This window comes from Cydia fagiglandana, chromosome Z (genome assembly GCF_963556715.1).
Source record: "Cydia fagiglandana chromosome Z, ilCydFagi1.1, whole genome shotgun sequence".
NCBI classification, from domain to species: domain Eukaryota; kingdom Metazoa; phylum Arthropoda; class Insecta; order Lepidoptera; family Tortricidae; genus Cydia; species Cydia fagiglandana.
In genome coordinates, this window is record NC_085959.1 from 4,293,774 (window position 1) to 4,313,193 (window position 19,420).

Genomic DNA, 19,420 nt, shown 5'->3' on the forward strand with positions numbered 1-19,420 from the left:
CTGCTTTGACATAGTTTATATAAATGTGTGATGCATTTAATTGCATATTGTAAAACTCAGAGTAAAACAATAATTAACTAAAATATTAAAGATATGAACACTAAATTTCGCTAAAATAAAAACTAAACCTAATATAAATTCCCTTTGTCACCTAGCCAGGTCTCAAAAAAATCTGATACAAGTATAGGCCCAGCAATTTTTGACACAGATATACGGATGTTTTTATAACTAATAATGTCTGAAGTTGATCTAGTATGGTTTATCTAATATGAGTAGGTACAATACTAATTAATATATCTACAGTAAAACACGTTTTTCGTTTACAAATAATCATGAATATCATTACAATTTTGTCAATATCAAGAGTAGCGACACGACAACCATGTTAAAGCACAAACTCCCATCTCATAGTACCGTCGCGTCGTTAGTCCTCATCTTTCAATTCAAACAATAGGCATAAAACTAAGTTAACAGTAAGACCAAACTTCAGTTTTCATCAGTTCATCACATAACTGTAACACATTTTTCTTAGCTGTATCCTTACCACGAGTTTGACACTGACATACTGCTAGCGACGGCGTAAACTAACTCACAACTCACAATGATTTCCCTCGTACTGACATTGGCGCGAGCGAGATGCGTGGAAGAACACTCATGGTAAGAATACTGTTCTAACGATAGCTGTAAAACTTGCGTCCGTGCGTGTGACGTAGGCCGAAGGGACTCGACGACTGCCGAAGCAGACCCAAGAACTGCCGAGTTAGGCCTGCGGTGGTAGGTGACGTAATGTGTGGGGGGGGGGGGGGGGAGATAAAATGGCGTCGCTTTAGTCACCGACGCCGCTGCCCGCAGCACTGCGTCTCCTGAAACAGTAGTTTATACAAACGTGATATGATGGAAAGTTTTTCAGTCGAGTACCGTGTTAAGGCCACGAAGCTTGCTGAGTGGCCTATAGTAGTTTGTGTTACAAGGGATTTAAATGTTATACCCATCAAAAACATTACATGTAAAAAGGTGGAAGTCTCGCAACACTTCTACTACAAAAATGTTTTGAGATGTAATGTGAAACCAAGTCGGTTATTTTAATCAGTGCCAGGGGGTGTTAAAACAGTATCAACAAGATATCTTTAATTTGTAATACGTATAATGACTTGGCCATCGCACGGCTGCATAATGACATAAGGATCATCGTCACCTATTAAAAATAATTATAATAGAACATAACGCTAGCGCTAATTGCAGTTTGAGCATTACACATATTTACGAGTACGGTACGAGAAAAGCGATATGTGCGATTGCAAAGTCATTATCAGTCAGTCAGTGCTAAAATTTACAACTTTTAGACCTTCATATCTTTATAACCGTTTGAGCTAGCTTCATGAAATTTGGGCTTCTAGATGTCCTTATGGTTATAATTAAACACACGTAGTTTTATGTGTTTACGTTAAAGAAGTTTTGAGTTATAGAAGGGTCAAAAGTGGCACCAAGTGGTTCGTGTAATATTACACTCGGCGCTGGCTAGTATAATATCTTTATTATTTGTATATCCGTTTAAAATTCGGGTCTTTCGAGCCCGCCCGGTCATTTATAAGGCGTGCGTGAGGATATACAGGGTGTTACTGACCATCGGGCTTTAAATCCAGGGCTCAATTCTACTAGCTAAACTGAGCTACTTTTATTATGGCACCAACCCCGAAATCCCGATTTTTTTTACTTTTTCATACATTTTGGATGATCAGGTGTCGACGTTTTCTATGGAAAAGCCAAAAAAAAATCCCCGATTTTAGGGTTGGTCCCATAGTAAAAGTAGCTCAGTTTAGCGAGTAAAATCAAGCCCTGGAATTAAAGCCCCATAGTCAGACACATACTGTAGATCCAACACGTAGAGGCCGTTTGGAGAGATTTGATGACATGTAGAACGCCTGCTGGAACCCATTCACGGGTACATCAATATATACCCGTGAACCGGTTTCAGCAGGCATTGGTTGCTATTGTAGAGAATATGGACAGAGTACTGGTATATGGTTTAAGTTTGGATGGAAAAAACACTGGGCTATTGCAAAGAAGTCCGGACACCTACCATAACATTGTTTGCACAAGTTATCGAGGCAGGCGATGACTCGCCACTCGTTAGATGGGCACCTGATGCGCCACTGTAAAGACGGCCAGGCGCAACACCAGCGTGAGCGGCTCAGGGGTGTCGAGTGGTCGCTCGCGGCGTCTCGCTCGCGTCGCGGTGGCTCGCGGCGTTATGCCCTTTAACACTTCCACCCCTGGAGCATATAGCTCTAGCGACTCCTCACTGGACGGCCACTGAAGGCAAGCCAGGCCTGTGAGCCCTGCGGGTCCCCTTGGGGTCCACTCCGACCGACGAAGATACGCCGGGGACGGAGACCCTGACAGACTCTCGGGAGCACTCGGGTCCGTGGGGTCGTTACTCCCCAACAGCTCGCCACAAGCTGCCCTGCGGGCATTATTATTATAAGGAGCGTGCATGACCTGTAGGGAGCAGCACATGGGCCGCTTTTTTATTAGCGCGAGCTAGGGCTTGCAATATCGGATGGTTTCCAATTCCGGAACTGATTTTCGATATTGGATTCTAATACCGGAATTCCGAAACTGGTTCCGGAATTAGGGTTTATCATATTCTTATTAGATTTTTTAGTAAATAATTGGCCATGCCCGCAGTCACAACTGCGGTAAATATGCGTTCCGTACAGCAGTTGCTAAACGGGCGAGGTGTTCAAAATAATCTTAACGCGACTTTATTGTTAAGAGAATAAGAGCGCGTCAAGGTAATAATAACGCCTCGCCCGCTTTAGCAACTTCTGCTGCTGATTGTACCATCTTACGCATCATTATGACACTTATGACGGATGAAATTTTAGGCACATCTCCAACACAATGAAATGCAAGGCTGAAAGGTATTTCGAACAGGTTTAAGACGATGGTGGACGACCGCTTCGAAATCGAATACATTTAACGGAGGGGCAATAGTTATTTGTACAACAAGAGATCAAAGTTTGATATTTCTTCGAGTGCTTATTTTGAGTCCCGTGCAAGCGAAAGATTCTATAATAGATTCACGAGCGTAGCGAGTGGATCTAATTTAGAATCTTGAGCGTAGTAAGGGATTCAAAAGCGCACGAGATGTAAATAACTTTGATCTCGTGTAGTACACAAAATTTTACACCCTAAGCAGTGAGAACATACCTAGAGGGACAGAGATAATAGAACCCAAGTATATCGAACTTGTATTAGACCCCGCATGTTGAAATGACATTTGACTATAAAGGTCACTTGAATGTCATTTTGTCTCACTCAGTGAGCAAAATCGCATTTTGTTCACTGAGTGAGACACACTCGGTGAGCAAAATGCGATTTTGCTCACAGAGTGAGACAAAATGACTCAGTGAGCAAAATCGCATTTTGCTCACTGTTTTTAAGAAGCAAAGTACCCTTGTTCGAGCTGCTGAGGTGAAAAAATACTTTCTGTATAATGTACGTAGTATTTTTCAAACAGTTCGGGTGCGGTGCCAGATGTCATCTCCATAAAATGTATAACCTTAAAACATAAATCTCCCAAAATTGTATTTAGAACACCTTGCCCAAACTGTTTGATAAATACATTAATATCCAAAGAGGGAAATGAGGTCTACAATTATAAGGAGAAGCGATCACGTGACGTCATCCCCTACCCTCTTAAGAAAAATTAGCTACATAACGTGATACGGCAATTAATAATGCAAGGTTTATTGGGTGATTATGACTTTCCACTGCCGTTAGCTCCTATATTCCCCTAGGTAACTTGGAATGTTATCCCTTGTTGCTTTGGGCTTTATAGCCTGGTCACACCTCGGACACTGGTGATCAAATGTATGAAACAAACGCGTTCCTACGCACACAGTCTAAGCTCGTGTAGGTGAACGCGGTGAAAAGTTACTAAAGAAGGAATGTTATTTATAATCAGTTCTAAGGTTGATTTATTTTTAGTTGTTCGTAAATAACTCGTAAACGGTAGCTCATCGCAGAAAATGTTCTACAACATAAATAATTTACATACAATTTGCTACAAAAAATATATTGAATACTTTCCACTAGGCTCAATATTCAAAAAGTTACTAAGCGAGAAAGTTAATAATAATCAATTTTAAAGTCTCTTTTTAGTTTTTCATAAACAACTGGTAAACGGTAGCCCATATCAAAAAATGTTCTGGTACATAAATAATCTACATAAAATTTCCTATAAAAAATATACGAAATATTTTTCTCTGGGGCTAATATTATCAAAAATATTAAAGGGGGAATGTTAATTACAATCACTTCGCAGGTCCCTTTTTTTGCTTTTTCATAAATAACTCGTAAACGGTTACCCATTGCAAAATCGCTAGGATCAATATTTCATGAGATATTAAAGGGGAAAATTTAATTTTAATACATTTTTCCGGTTTTTTTTTCGTTTTTCGTAAATAACTTGTAAACGGCGGCCCATAGCAGAAATTGTTCGCTACGCAGAGCTCGGCCTTCGGCCTTCGTATTTAGTCACTTGTACTATTGTTCTGTGTTAAAGCACTAACATCATGTACGCTTCGGGCCTTCGGCCCTACGCGGCGCTCGGCCTTCGGCCTTCTCATTTAGACACTTGTACTATTGCTCTGTGCTAAAGCACTAAACATCCTGGACGCTTCGGGCCTTCGGCCCTACGCGGAGCTCGGCCTTCGGCCTTCGCATTTAGTCACTTGTACTATTGTTCTGTGTTAAAGCACTAACATCATGTACGCTTCGGGCCTTCACCCTACGCGGAGCTCGGCCTTCGGCCTTCGCAGTTAGACACTTGTACTATTGCTCTGTGCTAAAGCACTAACATCCTGGACGCTTCGGGCCTTCGGCCTTACGCGGAGCTCGGCCTTCGGCCTTCGCATTTAGACACTTGTACTATTGTTCTGTGCTAAAGCACTAACATCCTGGACGCTTCGGGCCTTCGGCCCTACGTGGAGCTCGGCCTTCGGCCTTCGCATTTAAACACTTGTACTATTGTTCTGTGCTAAAGCACTGACGTCCTGGACACTTCGGGCCTTCGGCCCTACGCGGAGCTCGGCCTTCGGCCTTCGCATTTAGTCACTTGTACTATTGTTCTGTTAAAAGCACTAACATCATGTACGCTTCGGGCCTTCGGCCCTACGCGGAGCTCGGCCTTCGGCCTTCGCATTTAGACACTTGTACTATTGCTCTGTGCTAAAGCACTAACATCCTGGACGCTTCGGGCCTTTGGCCTTACGCGAAGCTCGGCCTTCGGCCTTCGCATTTAGACACTTGTACTATAGTTCTGTGCTAAAGCACTGATGTGCTGGACGCTTCGGGGCTTCGGCCCTACGTGGAGCTCGGCCTTCAGCCTTCGCATTTAAACACCTGTACTATTGTTCTGTGCTAAAGCACTGATGTCCTGGACGCTTCGGGCCTTCGACCCTACGCGGAGCTCGGCCTTCGGCCTTCGCATTAGCGGTCCACACCACGTTTCACGTCAGCCATAGCGGCTGTGTCCCTGATACAGCCCATGGATGCCTGTGACGTCAGCAACAATAAGACCTGTCGAATTGTCGTACCTGTCACGTTGGTGAAATAGGGGCCTGGACGCTTCGGGCCTTCGGGCCTACGCGGACCTCGGCTTTCGGCCTTCGCATTTAGACACTTGTACTATTGTTCTGTGCTAAAGCACTGATGTCCTGGACGCTTCGGGCCTTCGGCCCTACGCGGAGCTCGGCCTTCGGCCTTCGCATTTAGTCACTTGTACTATTGCTCTGTGCTAAAGCACTAACATCCCGGACGCTTCGGGCCTTCGGCCTTACGCGGAGCTCGGCCTTCGGCCTTCGCATTTAGACACTTGTACTATTGTTCTGCGCTAAAGCACTGATGTGCTGGACGCTTCGGGCCTTCGGCCCTACGTGGAGCTCGGCCTTCGGCCTTCGCATTTAAACACTTGTACTATTGTTCTGTGCTAAAGCACTGATGTCCTGGACGCTTCGGGCCTTCGGCCCTACGCGGAGCTCGGCCTTCGGCCTTCGCATTTAGACACTTGTAATATTGTAATGTGTTTAAGCAGTGACATTTTGGACGCTTCGGGCCTTCGGCCCTACGCGGAGCTCGGCCTTCGGCCTTCGCATTTAGACGCTTGTACTATTTTTCTAGTGATGGGTAGGACATCAATTTAAAATAAGTTTGTATGTGTACCTCATTTTCTGAGGTGTTACAATGTCTTACTTCAAATGAGGTGAGGTACTAGCATATTTTCAGCGTCGACTATTCCATTAACTCCAACGGCGACAAAAATATTTAATGTATATACATATTTATGTATTCATCACTTCCTTTATAAATAAATAAGTAGTAATATTTAATTGGAGTGCAATTCTGGCGGTTAAGAATAGAACTTTTAGGAGAAAGATAATTTTAGAATCAAACTAAAAACATAAAGTACCTAACTTAATTTGCTGCTTTTATGAAACTTGTTCTAATGTAGCTCTTTTTTATTGTTAGATTGTTTAGACCTCCTCCTTGCTACTTGATATATTCGCGATGGATACCACATAATTTTACCAGTGCTCAAAAACAGGCTCGGGTGGATTGATGCAAAGATATGCTAAAAAATACAGCGGCGGGGCTTCAAAACATATGTATGATATTGTCACAGGTCACGAATCGTGGATCTACTCGTATGAACCGGAAAATTAACAGCAGTCGACGGTGTGTGTCTTTCAAGTTGAAGCAAATCCAACAAAAGTGGTTCGTGCACGAAGTACTGCAAAACAAATGGTTGCCTGTTTTTTTGGAAAAACAGGGCATATTGCAATCGTTCCTTTAGAAAAACGTAGAACAGTTAATTCTTAATGGTATACAACCATTTGTTTGCCAGGGGTGATTGAAAAGGCCAGGGAAGCCAATCACCGCAAACGGATTATACTGCTCCACGATAATGCGAGCCCCCACCAGTCAGCACAAACATCCGCCTTTTTAAAAGCTCAAAATATCGATTTAATGAGTTACCCGCCGTATAGTCCTGATTTGGCCCCCAATGATTTATTTTTGGTCCCGCACATCAAGGACAAACTGCGCGGTCAGCGTTTTTTGACACCTGAAGCAGCGGTCGATGCGTTCAAAACGCACGTTTTAGAGGTATCCTCTTCGGAGTGGTTGAACTGCTTTAAAAATTGGTTTAATCGAATGAAAAATTACGAAGACCTCAAAGGAGAATATTTTTAAAATCAATAAAGCCATTTTTGTTAGTATAAAGTTGTTAATAATATCAAATCCCGAAATATAAAAGGCAACCCTCGTAGCATTAGCAACTGGGGATTGCTTGACAATCCCCAGTTCAGCCGTCATACGTTTTATGTGTTCTATCAAAGTAACTCCGCCGTAGATACTAATGCATTATTTGAGGAGATGAGCATGTATTACTATGATGAATGTGGTATTAAAAGAACCGTTATTGCTTTATCTTACTATTTCAGGTATATTCATTTATCAAAACGTATGTATAAGGTTCATATTTGGCTTACGCAAATATGACCACGTCTCTGAATTTCGCACCCAGCTCAAGTGGCTCCCTATTCGCCATCGCCGCAACTCTCATATTCTTGTTCTTCTTTATAATATTCTCTTCAACCCCACTACCCCTCTATATCTTAAACAACGTTTCAACTATCTTTCTTCTGTCCGGTGTGCGGAGAAACGTCTCCTTGCTCCACCATCTTCTTCATCAAAATTTTATATCGACTCTTTTACTTTTCGTGCTGTTCGGTTGAGGAATGCTTTGCCTTTATACATTAGACGTGCTAAATCCCTTCCCATTTTCAAAAATCTTCTAAAATCTCATTACCTTTCGCTGCCTTAATTTTACCTTTATTTATGCCTATATAATAATATATTATGTATGTATTTATATATGTATTTATTATATTTGTATGTATGTATTATATTAAAGTATATATATAATTCGTCTTATTTTTATTTTATTTTATTTTTTTAAATGTATATCGGCACTACCCGTTCAATGTTGTAAGTCCTTAGTTTCCTGCTACCGAAAGGTTGTCTGGAAGAGATCGCTTCTTAGCGATAAGACGGCCTGTTGTTACCTAGCTTTTAATGTACATTTCATTTTCTATGTATTTTTACCTGTATGGTGCACAATAAAGAATATTTATTATTATTATTATTTGTATGTCTTTTCCATATCTCGGGACCATGGGGTCCCGGACCTTTGGGAGGCTTACTTGGGGCCGAAGCCAACAGCGCAGAGGCCCTTTAAGACACTTTAATCTAAAAGCAAGGGATACACATGGCGGATACCATCCCCGAACGCACAATGTGATACATCCGGAGATGGTCCCCGCCAGGTGCAAAGACTATTGCAGTGCAGCACTTTTGTGCTGCGATGGGAACTAAGGTCATGGGCTATAGATTTGAAAGTTGGATGGACTAGATAATGGGCTATGGGAGAGACTAGCGGACACCTGCCGTGACAATCAGTCTCAAAATTGTACAAGACAGGTGGTGACTCGCCAACTCATTGAGTGGGCCCCGCAATGGCCGCACGCACAATGCGACAACAGGGCAACACTTTGGAGCGGCTGTGAGGTTGTAGAGAGGTAATCCGTTCAGCAGGCCGCCGGCGTTATGACATTTTACACTTCCAACCTGGAGCATAGGTCCCGCTCTTGCGACTCCACTCTGGCCGGACAATCAAGGCAAGCACAGAGGCGAGGGCCAGATGACAGGGCCCTCTGGAATAGGGGTCCGCTGTGTCGCCACTCACCGTCAGCTCGCCACAAGCTGCCCCCGCGGGTTTATTATTATTTGTATGTCTTTCCATATCTCGGGACCATGGGGTACCGGACCTTTGGGAGGCATGCGTGGGGCCGAAGCCAACAGCACAGAGGCCCTTTAAGACAAGTTTGATGTTATGTAATACACCAGATAGAACCCATTCACGGGTACAAATAGATACCCGTAAATCGGTCCCAGCTGGCATAGGAGCTATTGTAAATGCAGTGGAGAAAAGTGCCGGTTATGGTGTTGAAGTTTGGCTGGTGAAAAGATTGGGCTATTGCCGAGAGGTCCGGACACCTGCCATAACAATGCTTCTACATGTTATCGAGGCAGGCGGTGACTTGCCACTAACTAGGTGGGCCCCTGAAACTGTCGTCGTAAAGACGACCAGGAGCAACACTGGTGTAAGCGGCTCAGAGGTGTCGAGAGGTGTGCGCCGCTTTCTACCCAGTGGCTGTTATAACAGCCACTGTGCCAACTCGCGTCTTATGCATCTTTCACTTCCACACCTGGAGCATATAGCTCTAACGACTCCTCTCTGGACGGCCAATGAAGGCAAGCCAGAGCTGAGAGTCCTGCGGGTCCCCTTGGGGTCCACACCGACCGACGAATACACGCCGGAGACGGAGACCTTACCGACTCTCGGGAGCACTCGGGTCCGTGGGTCGTTACTCCCCAACAGCTCGCCACAAGCTGCCCTGCGGGCTTATTATTATTTTGAGTCTCCTATTGGATTTCACGGGCCTATAAATCCCGGTCTTTTGATAGGCTTGCGTGGGGATATATTTTGGGGATTATTATTATATTTTGTCTGTTTTGCGCCCTTTTTTTCGCACACGGTGGCCTCAAACAAGAGCAGTGATAAAAATACTGTAAAACCTGTCACCTTTTTATTTTTTAACAGCTTATTGTAATTCCACGTACTTTATTTTACTCATATTTCATTGAAATAAAGTAAGATCTATCAAATGACACGTATTTTACCGAAATCGGTTAATGGGCTGATGAGTCATTACTAAATGAACACTGCAAATAAGGGTCATTTTTGCTCCGAATACGTCGTGTCTAGCGCAGAATCAGTGCCATCTATGTCAGCGGCACGTGCTGTTGCGAGTAATGGCTACTTTCTTCTAAACATCTATATCAAAAAACAAAACTATGTTTTTTGGTATTATAGTTTCGGAGATTTAAGCCGCCGCGCCATAACACTTTTTCGTTACATCGGTTTTTGATCCGAGCCCCTCTACGAGTTTTTAAAGACGTTTACCTACGTTTCACGTCAAAAATAAATTTCTACAAGTAGTACATTTGTTGACATGTTCTCTGTTTGGCCCAAGGGTTAACTGGTAGAGAATGCCTTCTGGCATTATGTTCGCCTTTTGTACAATTTTTTCTGTGCAATAAAGTTTAAATAAATAAATAAAAAAATAAATTTCTACAAGTAGTACATTTGTTGACATGTTCTAAATACATCATATTTTTTAAAATTATTCAATGAATATTTTATACCTTTAAAATTATATTTAATGTTACCTCATCGCTTTTCACGCCACGCGCCTTTCCCGAAAATGAGGCGCGGAGGGCTGTGTTCAGCGTTGAATAAAAAGTATAAATAATGGAGATACAGTTCTACAAATATGGAATGTTTTATTGGAAATATCCTCCTCTTTTATAATATTACAAAGAATACAGATTGATTCTTCTTATTCTTCTTGGTGCAGCACGCTGGCTGGTGTTCCACAAGGCGGTGTGCTGTCTCCCCTATTATTTTCTATATTTATCAATTCCATCACTCTTAATCTCTCTTCTTATTATCACCTCTATGCCGACGACCTCCATATTCGCAGGGTGCTCTTAGTGATCTCGATTCAGTCATAGGGCACGAATCTTGACTTGATGCGCTTCTCCAATTGGAGTCAGAATCATGGCCTTAGAGTAAATCCACTGAAACTCAGGTAATTGCACGGACGTAGAGATTAACTGGATGGCGGACATTGGCCAAAAAGTGTGTCCACATGAGATAGTCAAGGTGGGCCGTTGTATCTCTTTCTAATTAGGGTGACCATACGTCTTATGTATGTGGGATAGTAGGATAACATTTAAATATATAGTTTGACCAGGATCTTTCCTTAATCGTGCATAGTTATATTAGTAATAGAAATCATACTCTCTTTTCGCCCAAAAAGGGATGGATATAGTTTTTTCTCTTCTATAAAACGCTTCACACAACCTTAGGTACTTAATTTAGTTGTTCTAAATGGTATGTTCACATTACGGCACCTATGCAATTAAAACTGCACGAGGCCATGCGCTTGGCGAGGAAGAGAACCCTATGGAGGAACCTGGTCTTCAACAGAAGGATATGATGTCACGATCCTCAGTATTGAGGGACCAAGTGAAGAAGAAAAGCTGTTACTAGTAGGCGTAGGTACTGGATCACGAACATGGTCGATCGTCAGGAAGGTGGTCCGCCGTAACGTCTGTCAAGAACACAGGTATGAGTGAGAGAGATAGAGAGACAAATACGCTGACAGAACCAGAGGGTCTACTGTGAACCATGTTCGACGTGTTGCCTCTCTGTCACACTTACGTACGAATTTACAAGTGCGACAAAGACGCAACGGGATAGGCTCTCTGGACAGTGGAGGAATTACATACAGTCTTTGCCGCCTTAGGCCCCAAGCCCTACATAGCAAGCTCTAGCCACCCCCCCTTTCTCAGCACCATATAGCCTGCCGCCCAAAATATCTGGCCGCCCTAGGCCCGGGCCTACTCGGTCTTAGGGCAAATTCGTAATTGCCTGACGGTCGCGTGGGTCCGCTACGCCCGCTTGCTATCGTTTTTAACTAGGACGCTTGTCACTGGAACATAGACATCGAAGTTTGCAAATAGCGAGCATCTTTCTCTGTTACTGTAATTACTCCTTTATAGGAGTAAAAGAGAAAGATGCCCGTAATTTGCGAACTTCGGTGTTCACGGTGCTAGGCCACCTGTGCGAAAAGAGAAGAGTCGTGAAATGTAAAGAAATTAGTGATGTGCCGTTCTTAGTAAATTTTCCAAAGAGGGTAAATTCCCAGTAACGTTTCTGTTATCGTCCCAAAAGTCAGTAAATTACGATAAAGTTCTATTTTTCTTTTATTATCAATGTGTTTATTATTATTATAACAATGCATGAATGTGTCTGTAATGTTTAAGGACTTTGGATTTCAATTTTGGTAATTATTTATTCTGTATTGGCTCTCATTTCACCAATTTAAACATGCCGAAATAAATACATACCTATTTATATAAACTTACTTAAGTACCTAATAAAAATTGTGTAACACTGATTCTCATCGTGCCGACATCATAGTCACCCTAATGAGTTTGACAATGTTGTCTTGTATTTTTATCGCAAAATGTAATAATTGTGGCTTCCTGGTGAAACAATATTCCACAATTAGAAATTCTTTCACTCCCACAACCTTTAACGCAACATATTTTCACCATTTTTAGGAAATTTTGCATTCACGTGTTTTGATAACATGTCATGACGATAGGGATACCAATTAACATTCAAAGTTTCTACAATGTCTACCACACCAAAATTAATGTTTTTTTTGTTGTCCACATGCTTGGTTAAATCAGTTAATAATATTGACATCATACTTATTTACAAATTTCTTAAAAGATATCAAAACCTTACTCTGAATATAGCATTTAAATAATATAAGAAGTTATTTAATTTGAGTAGTATATTGATATAAATACTACCACAATGGTATATTTTTAACATTGGCAACACGTGCGAGTGAGACACCGCGACCCACCTTTGCTATCTCAAGTGGACCGTTTTTTCTAGTCTGGTACGAACGTCTTTCTAGCTCGGTGATAAAGTTCAATTTAGTATGGCAAAAAAAGTGACAGTGCAGTCCATCTTATAAGTCCATGGGTAATTGTAATTGGCAGCCCTAAACTGATTTCCAAAATCGACTTCGCTAAGCTTCGTCCGATAGTGTTTGATGGTACCTATCCAAATTCCTTATTCCAGCCAAGTGAGAAATCTTGGCGTTGTTATGGATTGCTCTCTATGTTGGGTACAGTCAGCAGCAGATATACCTGAGCGGGCAAGGTGTCCAAGAAAACATATACACTTCAATCGTCACAAAAATAAGGACATCTAAGTTGTCAATTTAGCGTAGGCTTTCAGTTCGTCACATATATCTTAACTTCTGAGTTTTTCTTTAACACATACACCCTTATTTAATCACAATGACAATAACGGTTAGAAAGTCAGTGGTAACTGAGCACTCAAATTCAAGCTGCTGTCATTAATACCTACACGCACTGCCAATCACGTACGTCAGCAGCCAGGGTGCCACTAGTTGCTAAGCAGTTGTTATTTCAATGGTAACTAAGCATCACCATTTTATCTGTTTAACTTTTAAAAAATACTGTAGCAGCTACGAATTGACAAGAAGTATTTTTTCGTCAAGTGTCAAACTTAGACAATAACTAAGTAGGTTCTACTAAAACGTAGTGGTTATATTCTCTTGGGGTTCTACGAGTATGATCGGTTTTTTATTTTAACTGTCATAGGCGGCCGTTCTTCCAAACCGTAGAGCTTATTATATGTTAATATATTTATTTAGCCCGCTTATTGTACTAAAATATACTATATACTAAAGTATAAAATATACGATACTCCGAATCGATCAAAAATAAAATAATAGAATTGAAACTTAACACGTTCACTGTCCCAATCTGACATGTAAACCTTAATATGGCTTTGTAATAGAGGCTAGCCGTGGCCCCACGTGAGGAGCACGGGCAGTAAAGGTGTTAAGCAACTATGACTCCTCTCTTTATTTTGTTGGTTGGACTCATGATCCGGAAGAACGGTGCCTCCTCTTCTACAGATGTACCTATGCGATAAAACCATCACTGCCATGCATATACCTACGTAATATGCTAACTGTTGACCATAGGAATGACGAATTTTGTTTTTACAACTTAGCAGAGAGGATAGAGTATACGGAGTTATATACAATATGTATCAGAACGAAAAGCCAAGAAAGAGACCCATTAATGTTTAGGTCATACTGAGCAACTTTTACTAACGGGTTGGCTTAAAGTAATGAGAATTTTCGTTTTCGGAAATATAAAAAAAAAGACAATAGCTGTGGGTTTTCGAAATTTTACAGTGACAAACAAGAGCATATTTTAAATTACAAGAAAACATTATATATACTATAACATCTCCCACATCCGATTTCTCATAACTGTGTTCAAACCCTCTGCGTCATGCTTTGGACAACGTTTTATTTACATTCCATAACTGTTTTATTGCCGTTAATTTTAATTATTTCGGCATATTAGCTTGTTATCTATATCATGCCATCATTCACAATTGCTAACTGATTAACATTTTCATGAAATCTGCAACTGATTGATATTTAGAGAAAATTGTTTATGTATCATATTTTGGTAAAATGTATGCAATGACGTTTTTAACTGGTTTTAGGCTCTCGCGGAAAAACGACTAAACGTTTCCAACCCTAGAATATCCCCAAGACTTAAATCAATCGAAGAATTTTGGCAAATATTATATACTCTGATATGTATATTGCGATAGTAGGCAAAAATATTATAGAATAAAATAAATTTTACCGTGTAATTACAAAACGATCAGTCAGAGAGTACTTGGTAGTTTGTCCAAAGTGAAAAGTAAACGGTCAGAAGCATGTTACGTAAACTAACACAAGGGAGGCCAATTACTTCATTCTTGAATTTGGTTCTAATGTTGGATATTGCATAGTTCTTCAATATAACATCCAGAAATCCATGGCCATTGTCTTTTTGTCTTTATGTCCGAAAACAAAAATTCTCATTACTTTAAGCCAACCCGTTATGGGACAAACCCCGAAACCCCGGAAAAAAATTTACTCTCCCATAGAAAATTTCAACATCAGACCAGCAAAATGTATGAAACTTCCAATTATTTTTCCTCGTTTGCGGGGTTGGTCCCATAGTAAAAGTTGCTCAGTATGACCTGAACATTAATGGGTCTCTTTCTTGGCCTTTCGTTCTGATACATACGGTATATCTTTGAACTTATTGTTAGTATAACCTAGTAGTACATATCAAATGGCATTCCACACAGGAGTAATCTAAGGAACGCCCACTGCGGGTTCAAACCTACAACGTCTTGTTAGAAAGTCGTACATACGCTACATGTGACTTATCTTCAAAAAACATATAATATAAAACCACAAAATTAATATAAAACCACAAATTAATAATAGAAATGAAACCCAAAAAAAAGCTGTAATCTCTAGGTGCATCCGACTGAGATTTGAACCCGCGGTCTCTGCTTTGAAAAGCAAGCGCCTTAGTAACAAGACCACAACGTGCCTTGACAATTGGTTCTAAATTCGGCTTCAGTTAGCTTTCGCTATGTGTCACTCATTCGTTTTGATGATTCTATTATTTATAAGAAATAGTTTGCAGTAAGTTGACTGACAGGCCCGTGTCAAAGGTTGAAGAGCAAAACCTGAGATAGATGTATGTGATGACAAGACTGTACTGGGTCATTCCATGTGATTTCAACAAATTTGAATTAAAAAGTGTGCCGCATGATTTATGATTTGCATAAAAAAAATTGAGGATATATTTCATGGTAGCAGAAGTGCTGAACCACCACCAGTTTATTTTTTTTATCTTTTAATTTCCAAGTTTTGCCCATTCGAAGTTAGCAGTGGGGTCAAATTCTTGCTTGTACAAAATCAGACCTAACTTTTTTTCTATAAAAGGTAACGAAATAATTATTACTTTTTTTGATTAGGTAAGAAATGTGGATATTATACTGTATGACAAAATTTATCTGAATTAACTACAAAAAAAATGGTGACCACCCGAAGTGTACACCTAATTGGTCAATTATTGCAATTTTAAAATGGTTCTTGTGCCAACCCTGGTGCATATCAAATATTACTTTTTTCTGAAATATAATGTACTTGCCGTGTTCATCTTGTAAAATAAATATAATTGTGTTAGATCAATTACTTCTAATAGAAAAATGTAAGTGAAAATTGAGAAATTCGAAAAATGCTCGTGTTTGACTCTAAAAAACTCCATGTGGAAGAGAAAATAAAAATTTGATTGTAGTCATAAAATATACCTGATAATTTCGTTAATTAGATTTAGAAAAAGAAGTTTTGTTATTTTGCCTATTTTTTGAAATATGATTTTTTTAACATGCTACTTTTTACAACTATCGATACAAAATGTTTTATGTTATAAATTAATAAAAATGGGACGGTAATTGGTCATACGGATATTATTTACGTTTTTTATGTTCAGATATTTTTTTTGACATGGCAATAATTTCATTTGTAAATTTAATGAGGGTAGAAATTCGACAATGCACTGTTACCTGACAAGGATTGTGAATCACTTGCGAATGTTTCTTAATTTAGCCGTGTAGTGAATAACCGACGCCTCCTGACTTGTTAACAAGCTTTATTTGCATGTTAAATGGCTAAATTACGAACATAAGTAAACGGCCCAATAATCCTTATCGAAGTTCTATAGGAAATCGTATTTATCTAGGAGATAATGAAGTGGTGCAAACTCTTTGTAGTAAGTGCTTGTGTTATTAACAGTTGACTGTTCAAATTCATGGGATCAAGTTCTTTTTCGTCTCAAAATCAGATGTCGAAGAAGCTGAGGTACATCTATCAGAGTGATTTAAAAATATAAGGACCATAAAAAATACACGTTCTTATCATAGCTTCGTTCCCATTTCTCAAAATGAATTAAAAGTGCGACGTTATTCAACTTCAGAAATTTTGAAGTAGCAAAGGTTTGCAAATGATTTTTTTTTTTATAAATATATAAAGTAAATTTCAATCGTCTGGATTTTATTTATATTTTGCCATCGAATTCATTCATATTTATAAGTTTAAGGTCATATGTATTTTAATCTGCATAAATACAACAAGAACGAAAATGTATGAGACGAGCAGTTTAAAAAATCATATTTCAAAAAATAGGCAAAATAACAAAACTTTTTTTTCTAAATCTAATTAACGAAGATATCAGCTATATTTGCTGACTAAAATCAAATTTTTATTTTCTCTTCCACATGGATTTTTTTAGAGTCAAACACGAGCATTTTTCGTATTTCTCAATTTTCACTTATATTTTTCTATTATAAGTAATTGATCTAACACAATTATATTAATTTTACAAGATGAACACGGCAAGTACTTTATATTTCAGAAAAAAGTAATATTTGATATGCACCAGGATTGGCACAAGAACCGATTTAAAATTGCAATAATTGACCAATTAGGTATACACTTTGGGTGGTCACCATTTTTTTTGTAGTTAATTCAGATAAATTTTGTCATACAGTATAATACCCACATTTCTTACCTAATCAAAAAAAGTAATAATTATTTCGTTACCTTTTATAGAAAAAAAGTTAGGTCTGATTTTGTACAAGCAGGAATTTAACCCCACTGTTAACTTCGAATGGGCAAAACTTGGAAATTAAAAGATAAAAAAAAAAACTGGTGGTGGTTCAGCACTTCTGCCACCATGAAGTATATCCTCAATTTTTTTTATTCAAATCAAAAATCACACGGCACTGGAATGACCCTACTGCTTTCGATGATTGTCAAAACGCTTTACCTGAAATTAGCATCGCTATTATTCATTCAATATACGACCATACATGTATGCTTTTCACGTCTATTTTTCCATATTGTTCAGATATATTTGACACGTTGACCGCTTAGATACCAGTGATTTTTTGACAGCTAAGGTATCAATGATTTGTTGTAAGTGTAGAAATTAATGAATAGCGACTGTTAAGATATTTGTGACATGTTGAGCGCTCACAAGTAAATGCTACCATGACAGTCAACAACTTTTTGACAGTTTAAACGTTGACCTCTCTTTGAGCACCTGGAGTGTATAGCGACTTCTGCTGCTGACTGTACCTCAAGTGAGTGAAGTGAGCAGGAAGATGTTTGCCGCTATAGGGTCTCTCAGGCGACTTAGTAATTTTCTGCCTATACCTACTAAAATTGCGCTTGCTCAAACGTTACTTCTCCCCATTCTTGATTATGCTGATATCTCCTATCTCGACCTTACTGAGGAGCAACTCAATAAACTTGAGCGCATTTTAAATGTCTGCATACGGTTCATATTCGGGTTACGCAAATATGACCATATTTCCAGTTTCCGATCCCAACTCAAGTGGCTCCCTATCCGTCATCGTCGTAACTCTCACATACTTTCTTTTCTTTATTCTATACTTTTTAATCCTGCAACTCCCCGCTATCTCAAGGAACGTTTCCCTTATGTTAATTCTCTTAGATCCTCTCAAAATTTGCTCCTATCTGTGCCATCTTCCTCTTCCAAATTTTATAATTGCTCATTTACTTTTCGGGCCATTCGACTATGGAACTCCCTCCCTGTCGAGTTAAGACGTTCTCAATCTATTACCTCCTTCAAATCAAACCTTAAGGAATACTATCTTTCCCTACCTTAGTTTTCATTTTTATGATATTGACACTGTTGTTTCTTTCTTTAATATATACTTTTTATGTATGTCTGTATGTCTATGTATGTTTATGGTTATACGTATTTAAGTATGTTTATCTATAGTAATGTTTTGTGTTGTTCAGTTATATTCAATTCGACTTTTCATATTTTTTCTTTGCGCCACCTACAGTATATTCTAATTCTTATGTCTCCGATACCCAAAGGTTGTCTGGAAGAGATCGCCCTTAAGCGATAAGACCGCCTGTTGTTACCTCTATTGTCTTTGTTTATTTTATTGTCCATTTATTGTAAACTACGTGTATGTGAGGTGTGCAATAAAGAGTATTGTATTGTATTAATTTTGGTTTCTTAAATATGAATACTTTTTGAGATAATTGGGGAATAAAAAATATCTACTTTTTTGCCCCTTTTTAGGGTTCCGTACCTCAAAAGGAAAAAACGGAACCCTTATAGGATCACTCGTGCGTCTGTCTGTCCGTCCGTCTGTCACAGCCAATTTGCTCCGAAACTACTGGACCAATTTAGTTGAAATGTGGTACACATATGTAAGTCCGTGACCCAAAGACGGATATGTAACGTCAACAAATGAATTTTAAACATAGGGGCTACTTTTGGGGGGTAAACCATAAAATTAAAAATCAAAGTTTTGCAAACTATGTCGTGTTACATATCAAACGAAAGAGCTCATTGTGAGAATCTCAAATATATTTTTTTTATAAATTTACGATAAAAATTCTAGAAGTTATTCAAGAAAATAGACAAAAAATTACCATTCTCCCCCCTCTATCTCCGAAACTACTAAGTCTAAAACTCTGAAAAAAAAATGAGAGAGGCTGTATCAGGGACACAGCCGCTATGGCTGACGTGAAACGTGGTGTGGACCGGAAGGCCCGAAGCGTCCAGGATTTAAGTGCTTTAACATAGAACAATAGTAAAAGTGTCTAAATGCGAAGGCCGAAGGCCGAGCTCCGCGTAGGGCCGAAGGCCCGAAGCGTCCAGGATTTAAGTGCTATAACACATAACAATAGTAAAAGTGTCT

General features: G+C 39.6%; 1 protein-coding gene across 6 annotated transcripts in view; it reads right to left on the bottom strand.

Annotated features, from left to right (window-relative positions):
- LOC134678720 (F-actin-monooxygenase Mical-like) overlaps positions 1–19,420 on the bottom strand; it is a 198,146-nt gene continuing 178,726 nt past the window's right edge. For all 6 annotated transcript variants that reach the window (XM_063537382.1, XM_063537386.1, XM_063537385.1 and 3 more), the window contains one exon: positions 1–863. In XM_063537382.1, coding sequence (XP_063393452.1) covers positions 827–863 — 37 coding nt within the window. In that variant the 3' untranslated portion in view covers positions 1–826. The remainder of the gene's footprint in view (positions 864–19,420) is intronic.